At 35.4% G+C, this 12,836-nt stretch overlaps 4 protein-coding genes across 5 annotated transcripts; 3 read left to right on the top strand and 1 right to left on the bottom strand.

The window, feature by feature from the left end:
• Window positions 1–19: 19 nt before the first annotated feature.
• rfc2 (replication factor C (activator 1) 2) lies at window positions 20–6,166 on the bottom strand. Its single transcript, XM_065286969.1, has 11 exons — window positions 6,009–6,166; window positions 5,267–5,336; window positions 4,984–5,025; window positions 4,795–4,901; window positions 3,945–4,046; window positions 3,772–3,872; window positions 3,474–3,631; window positions 3,329–3,394; window positions 3,169–3,249; window positions 2,981–3,094; window positions 20–260 (listed from the first exon to the last, which is right to left on the bottom strand). The coding sequence occupies exons 1-11, from the start codon at window positions 6,116–6,118 to the stop codon at window positions 150–152; spliced, it is 1,062 nt and encodes a 353-aa protein (XP_065143041.1). The 5' UTR covers window positions 6,119–6,166; the 3' UTR covers window positions 20–149.
• Window positions 6,167–7,322: 1,156 nt separating this feature from the next.
• Window positions 7,323–7,866, top strand: LOC135776333 (syncollin-like). Its single transcript, XM_065286971.2, has one exon. It carries the CDS (start codon window positions 7,334–7,336, stop codon window positions 7,727–7,729), a length of 396 nt encoding a protein of 131 aa, XP_065143043.1. The 5' UTR covers window positions 7,323–7,333; the 3' UTR covers window positions 7,730–7,866.
• A 1,038-nt stretch (window positions 7,867–8,904) lies between these two features.
• Window positions 8,905–9,509, top strand: LOC135776334 (syncollin-like). The gene has a single exon (XM_065286973.2). It carries the CDS (start codon window positions 8,941–8,943, stop codon window positions 9,334–9,336), a length of 396 nt encoding a protein of 131 aa, XP_065143045.1. The 5' UTR covers window positions 8,905–8,940; the 3' UTR covers window positions 9,337–9,509.
• Window positions 9,510–10,668: 1,159 nt separating this feature from the next.
• gng8 (guanine nucleotide binding protein (G protein), gamma 8) lies at window positions 10,669–12,775 on the top strand. Of its 2 annotated transcripts, XM_065286979.2 has the most exons (3): window positions 10,669–10,794; window positions 11,492–11,604; window positions 11,839–12,775. In XM_065286979.2, the coding sequence occupies exons 2-3, from the start codon at window positions 11,521–11,523 to the stop codon at window positions 11,965–11,967; spliced, it is 213 nt and encodes a 70-aa protein (XP_065143051.1). In that variant the 5' UTR covers window positions 10,669–10,794; window positions 11,492–11,520; the 3' UTR covers window positions 11,968–12,775. The 2 variants fall into 2 exon arrangements, with proteins under 2 accessions (XP_065143051.1, XP_065143050.1); XM_065286978.2 differs by lacking the exon at window positions 10,669–10,794 and having other exon boundaries at window positions 11,205–11,604.
• The last annotated feature ends 61 nt before the right edge of the window (window positions 12,776–12,836 follow it).

Raw genomic sequence — 12,836 nt, forward strand, 5'->3', positions numbered from 1 at the left:
TAAATCCCTCACAAACATCTTTTATTTTTCATTTTTATTAATGGAATTTTTTTTATACACTTTTTTACATTTTATATAAAATTGTAATACATGTGACCATATTTTCAGAACACAGAACGAATGTGATTTTTTTGAGGTACCACTTGACTTTAGCTTGCATCAGGTGCAGCGGTCTTGCTGCACAGTCGACCCAGCAGACCAGCCATCTGTAAGAGAGAGTTAACTCCTTCTGCCACTTTCATATGGGTGTAACCGATCTCCTGGACACACAAATAAGAAAAGAGTTAAACTGCATGCTGTATGTTTTGTGAAATACAAAAAAATACTTTGTTTGCTCTTTTTTGTATTCCTGACATACTAATTAAAGATGTACTCTAAGGTCGATATATGGTGTTTTTCAAGGCCGATGTCGATAATGATTACAGATCGAATTGATAACACATATTTGAGTGTAAAAATTTTATAAAAATTAATGTCATAACTAAGACATTCAATGCTTTGAAGCTTATAATTTAAAATAATTTAATTGCCTTCATTGTGTAAAAAGACAGCAAATGTTTTCATGAAACTATAACATTAAAGCCATATTATAGGCACACTTAGTTAGTTCGATAGCATATTTCTTAAGTATATGGCCGTGTGTGTAGCTCAACATTTTTGTGTAATAAACAAGTTGCAAAAAATTTCAATCTGACACTTGTTGCAAGCAGGTTGAGGTGGCTGTGTGTGCATGCATGAGCGCACTGATTGAAGACCAAAGTGCTCAAGTTCTTTATGCTTTAAAATGGCTTGTTTTTTGAAAATTACGTGCAAATGCCAGTTCGGTCAACAGCCTGAAACGCGTGCTAAAGTTTTGTATTGCAGCTTGTTGCAGAGCTAAATCATTGTATACTATGGATGTAAATTGGATTCTGTCTACATGCTGCTATTAATGCATAAATCTTGCGAAACCTGCAGGAAACACGCAACGTTGTGCCAAAATTCAGGCTTTTGATTATATTGAGGTGTTTTGCAGCTTCAGTGTTATGGATTTTGATTTATTGCAACATCTGATGCTGCCTTTCCTTTGAGAGCCAACTGATGCTTCAATCTGATGCAGCTTCAGTTAACAAGTCCTTTCGGTGTCAGAGTGCTAAACTTTCAGTGCCATCAGAGCCAAATAGTGCATTTCAAGATTAAATTCATACCTGCAAACTCACAAGAGGTGAAAAGTTGACAAGGTTCCAAATAAAATTTGTGTAGGGGGGTCTGCGGGCCTCTCCCCAAGAGAAAATGTGAGAATTTAACATACAGCATTCTGGTGCATTTAAATGCAAAAATGAAAAAAAGTCAAAAGTCATAATTTAGCAAATGTAAAATTGAAAAAAGGGGGAAAACAGAATTGTGAAGTGTTACACGGACCTACATTGATTATACAGTGTTTGATTTCATTTATGGGGATCAGCTGGGAACTATAGCTGCCTCATTGTCTGTATAAGTCATCGAGGCGGTCTCATTTAAGAAAAGTAACCATTAAATTGCAAAGAAAGAAAGAATTTACAGTATTCAGGGCTGCTGCTGGCCAAATGGGCTGGCCTTGTTAGATTTTGCAGAAAAGCGACTAGTTTGCAGGTATGTAAATTACTTTATCTGCAAATAAAATGGCAGATGTCGATAATCAGTCAAACCCTAGTCTGCTACTTGTTTCTTTGATCTTTTGGTCTAACAGCTAATGCGGAGATGCTTGAATTTAATCAATACTGTAAAAAGTCTTGTAGACAAATGCTAATTGTGCCTTTAGTATAAATATTGGATAAGTTAGATCACAGTGGGCCCAGCCTACATCAGATGCTTTTCAAATAGTGGAGCTAAACTATAAGATTTTTAGCATAATTCTGATACTTTCATTTTCTATTTATTAGTTTTCACTATTGTTTATATTAGTGATGCAACAATACACTTAGTTCACGGTTCAACAATTTTTGGTTCTTGTCCACGGTTTTCGGTTCTGATGCCTTGGCCTATTAAAGTGTTTTTTATTATTCTATGCTTAGGTAACAGTAACAGAGAGATTTTAAGAAGCAAAAATACTGGTATTAACTGCACTTCTCTTTATTTGATGTAAATGCAAAAATCATCTTACACATTTATAGTGAATTGATACAATAATATAAGATATAATGAAATAAAGATTTATAAAAATAATATCCTATTTAAACTGGGGAACATTTGAATTCATTACATTAAATAAATTGGCCATTTTTTATACCTGTACTTAGCAAATTAAACTTTACATTGTAAATGAAGGCTATACCTTACTGCACTAATGTTAAGTCCAACATCATGCTGTCTGTGTAGAAACCAAACATGCATTCCTCAATCAAGATTACTGGTGGGATTTATTTTAGCATCATGCGCATTCTCTTCTTGAGTTCAACTTTTTCAACTTGCGCGGAAGACCTGTTTGAGGCAAATAACGCGTGTTTGCATCAATAACAAACCCAATTTGCGTCATTCGCATTGCCCCATGCAAATTTGCATCTTTACATTGATGTTGTATGTAATCTACACACGTAAATAATTAATCCACACCTCAGATTTAATAGACAGTCGTTCTGCTGCTTTTTGTTGTAGTACTTCTGTTGTTTGTGTGTGTGCGCGCGAATGAAATCTCACACCAGCATTGCAAGCAGAGTTCAAGCAGAGTTAAAGCAGCTAGCACACAGTGACTGGATATTAACTCACTGTGGCGTTTATAAGCGTGCCGATCACATTAACAAAAGTGCAGGGAATATAAAACTGACAGATTTGGATGGATAAACCGGAAAAGCGCAATTCACATGCGCGTATTGGACCGTGGGGGTCGAAAGTGAACGGTTCAATATTATATTGAGAATTGTGGCATCCCAAGTTTATATTTTAGAATAACAGTGAAGAATAAGTAGATGTCAAAACCTTTGACTGGTAATTTATGTATTTGACAATATACTACCTTAAGTACCTTAATATACTCCAGTTTCAAATATTCGGCCATCTGAAAGGTTTTACAAACTCTAAAGATGTTTCCGATTATGTCCTCTGGTGAGTATCCTAACATCCAAAGCTGTTCAATAATCTGTAGAAAGAAGAGATTGCGTTACTCAGTTTGTATGATTATTATACTCGTGCTGCTGTTTATGTTTTTGTTACCTTGTAGGCTTCATCGATGTTGGCATTCACACAGTGTTCTAGCATGTTCTTAACCAGCAGAGGATGGGGCTCATCACACACCTACCAAAGCAACACTGGTTGTACATCATATATATGTGAATATCTATACGTAACAAGTATTTAAAACATCAACCATTACCTTAAAGACATTTTCACTGTTGATGTAACCAAATCCAGAATTTGTTGACTGCAAGTTGTTCAGAGCCTAAAGATTCAGATAAAAAGATATTTGAGCACTAGAATCATCAGTCACCCAAAGTTTAACAACAGTCTGACAGAATGACCTGTCTCATGTCACCCTGAGCGGTGAAGATGATGGCTTCCAGGCCATCATTGGTGACATGCAAATTCTCCTGTTCCACCACCTCCATCAGCCGCATCATGATCTGCTCATCTCTCAGCTTGCTGTAACGCAACACGGCGCAGCGGGACTGGATGGGCTCTGCAACCAAACATCAATCTTAACTATTAAAATAATGTGGGCGCTTATGTTAGAGCTGTGCTGGGACTTAGTTTTAGCACAATGGTTTTACAAACTCATCTGTTGCACATAATAAAAGATTTAAATGATAATCAACTTACCAATGATCTTATCTGATGCATTGCACGCCAGAGCAAAGCGTGTGGTTTTGGAGTATATCTCCATGGTTCTTCTCAGAGCTTGCTGGGCCCCATCTGTCATGCTAATAAAAATAAATACTGTGCTTTACATAAGTATTTTCTTATTTAACTTTCACTTATAATAAACTCATTACCTGTCAGCTTCATCCAGAATGATGATCTTGTGGCGACCTTTTGGTAGTGTGACCTTTTGTTGTGCAAACATTTTGATCTTGTTTCTCACAACATCGATTCCACTAAAATGAATTGTGACACAAAATATGAATGAGCTCATTCCAATCCTCTATGGGGCAATTTCCTGGACAGGCCTTATCATATTTCCAGAATAAAATGCATGTTTGAGCTGCCTTAATTTACAAACAGCGCTGTTTTTCAAACCAGTGTGGTTTGTTTGTAAGGCCTAGTCCTGGATTAATCTAAACCCTGTCTGGGAAACCACCGAATTTGTTTTGCTTAAACAGAGAGGTTATGTGCAACCTGTTCAGAGGCATTACATTCAACAAACATTTTTACAGTGAAAACATTATAAAGCCATGCTTATTCAGGTAAAAGCTAAAGGCCCAGTTTCACATGCCTAAAAAAAGACTACTGGTGAATCTGCAGACAAAACAATGACAGTGACATATTTTAAGTCAGTGCAAGTTAAGATAACTCAAACATTGATTTTAGTCTGGGACTAAGCTTAAGCCATGTCTGTGAAACCGGGAAAAAGTGTGTAATTTGCAAATAACTATAGGTATTCCCCCAAAAAGTGTCCCTGTGGTTATATCAACACATTGCTCAGTTTGTTTTAAAATCACGACCGAGACTCAGGCTCAACCGAAAGTGTTCATCTGTTTGTCCTACCAATGGAAGACAATGGTATTGTTTGTCCAATGTTTAAAAGCAACCATAATTTTGCAATTCATCTCAGTGATCCTAGTGGCACAAAAATTGCACACGTTGGCTTTAAATGAGTCCTAGTCATAAAACAAAGGCTCCTACCGGTCATTAGAGGCATTCAGTTCAAGCACAGCATCTTTCATAGCTGGGCCAAGAAGAGCTCTAGCCAAACACAAAATGCTGGTAGTTTTTCCAGTGCCAGGAGGACCCTAAAACAAAATGTGATCTTTGTTTAAATGACACAGCAAGTCTTCATTCAGAAATATTACATTTCAAAAACCTGACACTTACAGCAATGATGATGTTTGGCACATTTCCTTCTCTTGCGAACACCTGTGATAGTAATGGGGCAAAAACAGGAAATGTGTCAGTGTGCCCAAAGGTCTGTAAACCTAAGGTGCTATAAGAAACATCTATTGTACTTCTGCTATTGTTGTGTAGGAATTATTAAGCAGTTAAGTTTCAACTAGAACTGTAACAAGCTTTGTTTATTTCACACACACTACAATTCCAGCCTGTAACCGTTAGTTACCCCATAAACATTATCAGATTAGAATAAAACAGCTATACTGACCTCCAATCTGCTGACAGTTTCCTCGTTCCCCACAATTTCATTTAACTTCAGAGGTCTGTATTTTTCAACCCTAATGAAAAAACAAATTTCAAACAAGTATGTAAATTGAGAAGATTTATTCGTCACAAGAAATGTGCAGGCAGGTCGTTAGTTAGTAATAATGGCGTCTGCAATAAACAATTTAGGAATATGTGTGCAGCGATGCGCATGCCGATCAATATGACATCACAGTAACGCGAGATTGACGTGCTCTTGAATGGCTCTCGCAGTACTGTGATGTTATATAAGCCAATCAGTCTGCGCAGCGCAATGTGTGAAGTTCAACACAACTTATGCTTAGTTAAACTAATAGTTTTAACTAATAGTTAATGACTCAAATAAATACCAGCGAATACATCTGTGTCTCACAACACAGTGAGCTGCCTATCTAGGGGGCTTATAGCCATCGTATCAGCTTTTTTTCTCTCTAAACGGCCACGGATTTTGCAGTATCCCTGTAGCTCAACTGGTTTAGCACATCGTTAGCAGCGCAAATGTTGTCGATTTGATTATTTTTATACGCCCTTACATGAAATGTAACTCACTTCAGATAAAATCGTCTGCCAATGCATAAATGTAAATGTGTAGTTGGGTATTTACTGGTTGGTTTCATATAAAGTATATAGCGTGCTAGGTTAGTCGACTCTGAATTAAGTTAATCAAAATGCTACAACCGTGATATTAAAATCTCCATAAACAGTACCATGGTAGCTCATAAGCAGTCGTCGATGATTTAGGTGCAGTGTCGTCCTTTTTAGACGGCGCGTTTGCTTGACATTGTTCACTGTCTGTTTCTTTCATCTCAACATCCATGTTATCGGTCTGTAAAGGACGTTCCCGCCACGACAGGAGCAAAACAGAACCAAAAGTGACGTCACTTCCGTCGACTGCAGCGCGTAGTTCTGTGATGATTTGTTTCTTATATTTTATGTTGTTGATTATGTTATGGTATATGCGGTTACATGCTATGTTGTGTTGTTTTGTATTGGGAATGCTATGTTATTTAATGTTACGTTAAATTTTTTTTACCCAAATTGCTTCATCTGTTGAAAATTCTGTAACAGTTAAAGCATCTGTTTCTAATCCTTAATTTTCTCAATGACGAATTAAATGTATAATTTTAATGAATTTTAAAATTAAGTTTACACACTATGACTAAATTGTTTTTGATGGTGTAAATTTACAATTTGACTATGTTTACATCTTAGACTTTTAAGGTGAAATAAAGGTGCCTAAAAGAAAAATGTAAGCAACCTGAAATATTTTTTAATGTGTAATTTTATCAGTGTTAAATGATGGGGGTCCTCTCCTTCGCCACATACCCAGGTGTCCTTCCACAAGATATACCACAAGAAATACTATTTGAAGATATTTAATTTTACAACCATCAGCACATATGTTGGTAAACCAAAGATTTCCCATTTGTCAAGATGTGCCAGGGCAAGTGACACAGTTCTCTCACTATATGTTTATTTTTTTAAATGTACAAAAGCTGTCACTGGGGCGGTACCGTTTAAAAAAATACAGCAACCTACCTAAAGGGTGCATTTTTGTTAGATTTAGTGTTACCTCAAATTTACATATCTGTACCTAAATGGTATAGGATCTTTTTAAAGGGTACAGCTTTTGTAACTCTTTTCTGACAGTGTACTAAAAACATGAAATGCCCCCCCCCTCCATTTTTAAAAGGAAAGGATGGGTTTGATTAACTTAGCTTTATAATCCAGTGTAGTTAAAGGTAGTCTTTTGGATAAATAAATGTTTGTGTTATAGCAGACTATACTTGCATTAAAATATTAATAAAATAATAACTGTAAAAGGTAAAACATTTTTTTTTTGTAAAACAGTAGGACACCATCTAACTTCTTACATAACATTTTGAACCACCTGAAATGTTACACATTGTTTAAACATTTTAACCTTCAGAACATCTGTTGATAAACCTACAATTTCCCACACATGAGAGGAGGAGCTGTACAGTATATAAGACAGGTCAAGTGACCTCAGTTCACTCAACATACTGAAAACATGAAGGCGTTCATTGCCGTTCTCCTAGCTGTTCTGTGCTTTGAAGGACTGAAAGCACAGTGTCCTGAACCAAATGCCCTACAAGACGATAATGGGAACAAGCTCTGCGCCCGCATGTTTGAACACAGCAGCTTTTACAATGAAGAAAGCTGTAAAGGCCAGTACATAGATGTTTATCCTAACGATGACTATCCCATTATGACATGGACTTGGAACGACCGCATCTCATCTCTCGTGGTGAGCAAGTTCTGCAGTCTGACAGTGTGGTCCAATTCTAAGAAGGAAGGCTACAAAAAGAAGTTTTCTGCTGGCATTGTGTACCACCTTAAGGACGTGCAGAAGGGGCTGTTTGGAAACTGGAACGACTCCATCTCAGGATACTACTGCACATGTTAGACATGCTAGACTGAAACAACGCCAAAGAAAGAAACTCAAAAGACATTAACACACATTATGATGTTAATGAGACATATGCTGTAGACCCTGGTGAATGTATGTTTTCAAATGTTCAATTAAAACTTCTCAATAAACAATTATTTGGTACACAAGCATTGTTTTTTTCTGACATCTGTCTGTGATATTTTAAGATCATCTGCAAGTGATTTAAGCAGCGTGTTGCAGGGAATCTCTTCAGGCATAAATGTTCAAGATAAAGTCCTGCCTGGGTTCAATTCAGTAGTATTTTTCACATATTCTGTAATGACTCATACATAATGTGATCTGAAATATAATATTTAATCAAATAAAAGTACAAACAGATACAAAATACATGAAACTGCACAAAGATAAATATTTGGCTTATTTATCATTTAATAGGCTAACAGAAATATTTTAATTTGACTGCACAATAAAGATAGATTTGAACAAAATGTGACCCAGTATGTGAAAACCCAGATTAAGTTTTTTATTTTATTTACGTTTTTTCTTCATAAAATCATCCTACATAATGTAAAGAACATATAAATTGATATCTTTAATATTGACTGAGTAAGGTCATGTCAAAGATTAAAATCAATATGAAGTCAATGATTGAAATTAAACTTTAATGCTCTTAATCTCATAATTAAATTATGTGACTTTAGCCTGGATTTCACAGACAAGGTCACAAACATAAAAAATCTTAAGAGCAATTGGGTTTTATGACAAGCAAATCACATTCAACACTAGTCAACATTTAAAGTGGATCAAACATTTCATAAAAGTGGTCTTAAACCAATACCCAATACCCATTCTTGTCTTAGGACAACTTTGATTAACTTTTTAATCCACTTGACTGATTTATTTATTTAAACAGGGATAGTGTAAAATATACATTAACCTTAAAAAGAAGAGATGCATTTGACCAAGTTGTAGCACTGGAGTAAAGCTGAAGCTATCTTTTTTTAATTACACTGTTCACCTCACCGTTTATTAAACAGTTTGATTAGCTGGTCAGCCTTCCCAGAATAAAATATAGGTTGCTTTAATATATATTTTTTGTTTTTTTTACAAGGGCCTTCAGTGCATCTGTTGGCAAACTTGAGGTTTCTCACACACGTCACATAAGGAGCTGCCCCAAGTATATTAGTCAGGTCAAGTGGCATTAGTTCACTCAACAGACTGAAAACATGAAGGCGTTCATTGCTGTTCTCCTGGCTGCTCTGTGCTTTGAAGGGCTGAATGCAGAGTGTCCTCAACCAAATGCACTACAAGACGATGATGGAAACAAGCTCTGTGCTCGCATGTTTGAACACAGCAGCTATTACTATGACTCGAGCTGCTATGGCGACTTTTTGAACGTTTATCCTAACGAAGACGTTCCCATCATCCCCAAGGCTTGGGACAACCGTGTCTCTTCTCTTGTGGTGGGCAGATCCTGCAGTCTGACAGTGTGGTCCAAGACTAAGAAGGGAGGCTATAAGAAGAAGTTTGCTGCTGGCATTGTGTACCACCTTAAGGAAGTGCAGAAAGGGCTGTTTGGAGACTGGAACGACTCCTTGTCGGGATACTACTGCACGTGTTAGACTTCAAACAAGTGCATAAGATCAATGAACTTTAACATTTAATGTTAATGGAACAAGAGAACAGCTGTAACACCCTATAAATGCATGTTTTCAGATGTTCCGTATAATTTCTGCTTATTGTAATTCTATTCAATATCTACAAAGAAATTAAATATCAAATGTTATTGCAAGAATGTCGTGATGAATATGTCTTTCTTTCCTTTTATCAATGAAGCACAAAGTCAGTTAAATCTATAAAGGCATGCATGATTATCTAATAAATGTATGGAAATATCAAAACCTTTAAATGCAGATCATACTGCTCAATACTGTAATCGCATGTAATAGACAAATAGTTATACTGGACAGTCAGGAGCTATACTGTATAGCCTTCTGCGAAAACATATACAATCATTTAGTTTCTATTTAATTATAGTTTTACACGATATGTGAAATTGAAACAAAAAAATAGCCACATTAAAACACATATATAAAAATCAACTTCCAAAAATCAAACTGGTCCTGTAGCCAGACAGTTGATATTGAGCAACAAAGGATGTGCAAGGATCTCTCTCTCTCTCTCTCTCTCTCTCTCTCTCTCTCTCTCTCTCTCTCTCTTACACACTCAAAGTGCTAACATTTCACATATGGTATCTTTTTTTTTTTAAAGCAACTTATATTTTTTTATATCATGCAGCCCTAAAGCTAATCCAATGCTTAACTAGGTGAGCTACAGGAAATAGCTTTCTCAGTCTATTTTCTATCTCTTTTCAGTTTATTTTCTGTACATTTATAGATAGATTTCTCACATCAGCAACTTGTAGATCAATAAATCATGTCTGAAACAGCAGCTAATGAGCTGGTTGACATTAAACCCCAGGAGAAGAGCTCTGAGCCACCTGCAGTGAGCTCAACAACCACTCTTCCCCCCAGGTATTAATGATAAGACCGGCAAGAGTGTCAATGTACTAATCACTTAACCATATAAGCTCAGGCTGATACTTGGTCCTGAATGGGACGGGTGTCGATTTTTTTCATCAAAATTAAAGATATGGTGTAAATTCAACAATGTCTAGTAGTATACAGACGGGGATAAAACATTTGATGTGTCTCTGGGGATTTTTTGGGGATTCTTAATTTAATAATCTGTCATTTATTTTTGGTTTATTCTGATTTACCTAAAATGGCAATTTCTCACTAAAGATAAAAGCACAATTGTGATGGCAGGTGTCACTTATGTGCTGAGATACATTGAATAGAAGGTCACACCCCATGATGCCTGTGACTTGCCTCCTTTTCCCAATGGGGGAGGAATAAAATCAAATTATGAGAGGAGGTATCAGCCTTTACCACCTCTTCTCTCCTCACTCTTAACTTTGTCTTCATTCGGACTGGCAGGTTGTAATGTGTTTAACAAGCAGTCACCGATAACAAGACGGTTGTTGTACTACCATTCTGGAAAAATTCCCATCAACTGAGGTAAGAATTTAATAGATAAATAAAACATATACTATTTATATTTATATATTTCCTATACAATAAAATGTATTAAATATTTAAAGACGAAACCACTCTTGTAAATGTTTGTAAAAAAACCTACATTAAAATGAGGAAATGTTTACAGTAATTAGATGTAAGTGAATTTTATATGAAAAAATTGTTATTTATTATTGCCATACAATAATAATTTGGTGGTGGTTAGAGTTTGTATCCATATTATGTAAGAATATAGATTTTCATTCCTATTTATTTTTTTCTTTATTAACAAATGTAAAGAGTGAAAGATTTGAAAATGTTTACAAAACATCTAAAACAACAAAACTCCCTTATTCAGCTTTTAATTGGAAGTATAATAAAAAAAAGAAAGAAACACTTAAAGTACCAAGCATGCAGCATTAGTTTATATTAATAAGTAATAGATTATTTTCTCTCTGGAGTATTTCTTCACTGCACTGCTTTACCTCCCCACTGAGTCTCATCCAAAACACAACCAGCTGAGACCCAGCAAAACAATTACAGCTTTGCAACAGAGATTACTTTAACAGCCTGGAGGAGCCAATAGCGTTGTGTCTTCTTAGGGAACTACAACATAAGACATCTGAGATGAGTTGAGATGTTATCTACCACATGCATTTATCTGGACTCTTATGGGATTTGTTGTGCTGTATTCCTCTAGGGTTAATCTGGTTACTGCAAGTGAACATAATGTCTAACAACATGGCCAAGATTGCAGATGCTCGAAAGACAGTGGAGCAATTAAAGTTAGAGGTTAATATTGACAGAATGATGGTAAGTCACCTAAACAATTCATCTTATGTATTAATCTTTTATCAAATAATTAATTTAATAGACCTTTGTTATTGTTAGTGCAAGTCCAGTTGTTTATGTTACTTCTTTATGTATTAGTGAGTGTTAAAATGAACATTAAGATTAATAAATCTTGTTTTGTTCATTCTTACCTGATTGTAAAATCCGTATAGGATGTTATATAGAGGTTGGCAGCGTTTTTATCTCTGTACGCAGGTTTCAAAAGCTGCAGCTGAACTGATGGCTTACTGTGAAGCCCATGCAAAAGAAGATCCGCTGGTAGCACCTGTACCCTCCTCAGAAAACCCTTTCAGAGAGAAAAAGATTTTCTGTACTGTTTTGTAGATGTTATTTATAAGGCACATTGTTTATTGTATTATTTTGTAGGATAATTCCAAGACCTGAAGCCAAATGTTTCGCTGATTTCTTGAATGTTACATAATTGGAATAATGACATTTTAGCTCTCTCATGCTGTAGGCTACCATAACTGCAATATTTCTGGATTATTTCAGTTTTTTATTTAAATATATGTATAAAAACCTTCAATGCAATTGGATAATTTATTCAATAGTAGCTTCTGAACAAAAATGTATTATTCTTGTGAAATATTTCTATAAAAAAGATATTTATCTTAGAAACTAATGATGTTCATCTCAAGCACTGAGATGTTGAAGTCTTTCACAGATTTGAACATTGTTTTCATTTGTTTTATTTTTCATTTATTATTGATGTTTTATCAGCAAAATCATTGAAGTCTACAGCTCATGTCAGAAAAATAGATTTATAAACTAATGGGATGTAATACAACAGGCACATATTTCAATCATTTAAATTGGCCATGAAACACTGATATTAATAAAATGTAAACATTGCATTAGCATATATGTAAATGCACCTGATTTCAATAAGTTATTATTATTACCATTGTTAAATTTAAAAATATCAAGTTAAAAACAAGACAATATAACATTTCGTCTCATGGTGGCGCTGTTTTCTAATCCCACACAGCTGCTCTGAATGCTGCTTACTTTACCTGGACAATAAAAGAGAGCAAAGTTCATTTTTCTTTGCGTTTGTTTGTTTGGTTGTGACTGTCAGTTTCCGTGAATGCATAGATTATACATTAACTTTCAATACCTACCTTCAGTACAAAGCCATTGTGTGCCTTATAATATATGCCTTAGATAAATACTATTTAGCCACAACTCGTGCT

Source organism: Paramisgurnus dabryanus, chromosome 18, assembly GCF_030506205.2.
Source record: "Paramisgurnus dabryanus chromosome 18, PD_genome_1.1, whole genome shotgun sequence".
NCBI classification, from domain to species: Eukaryota; Metazoa; Chordata; class Actinopteri; order Cypriniformes; family Cobitidae; genus Paramisgurnus; species Paramisgurnus dabryanus.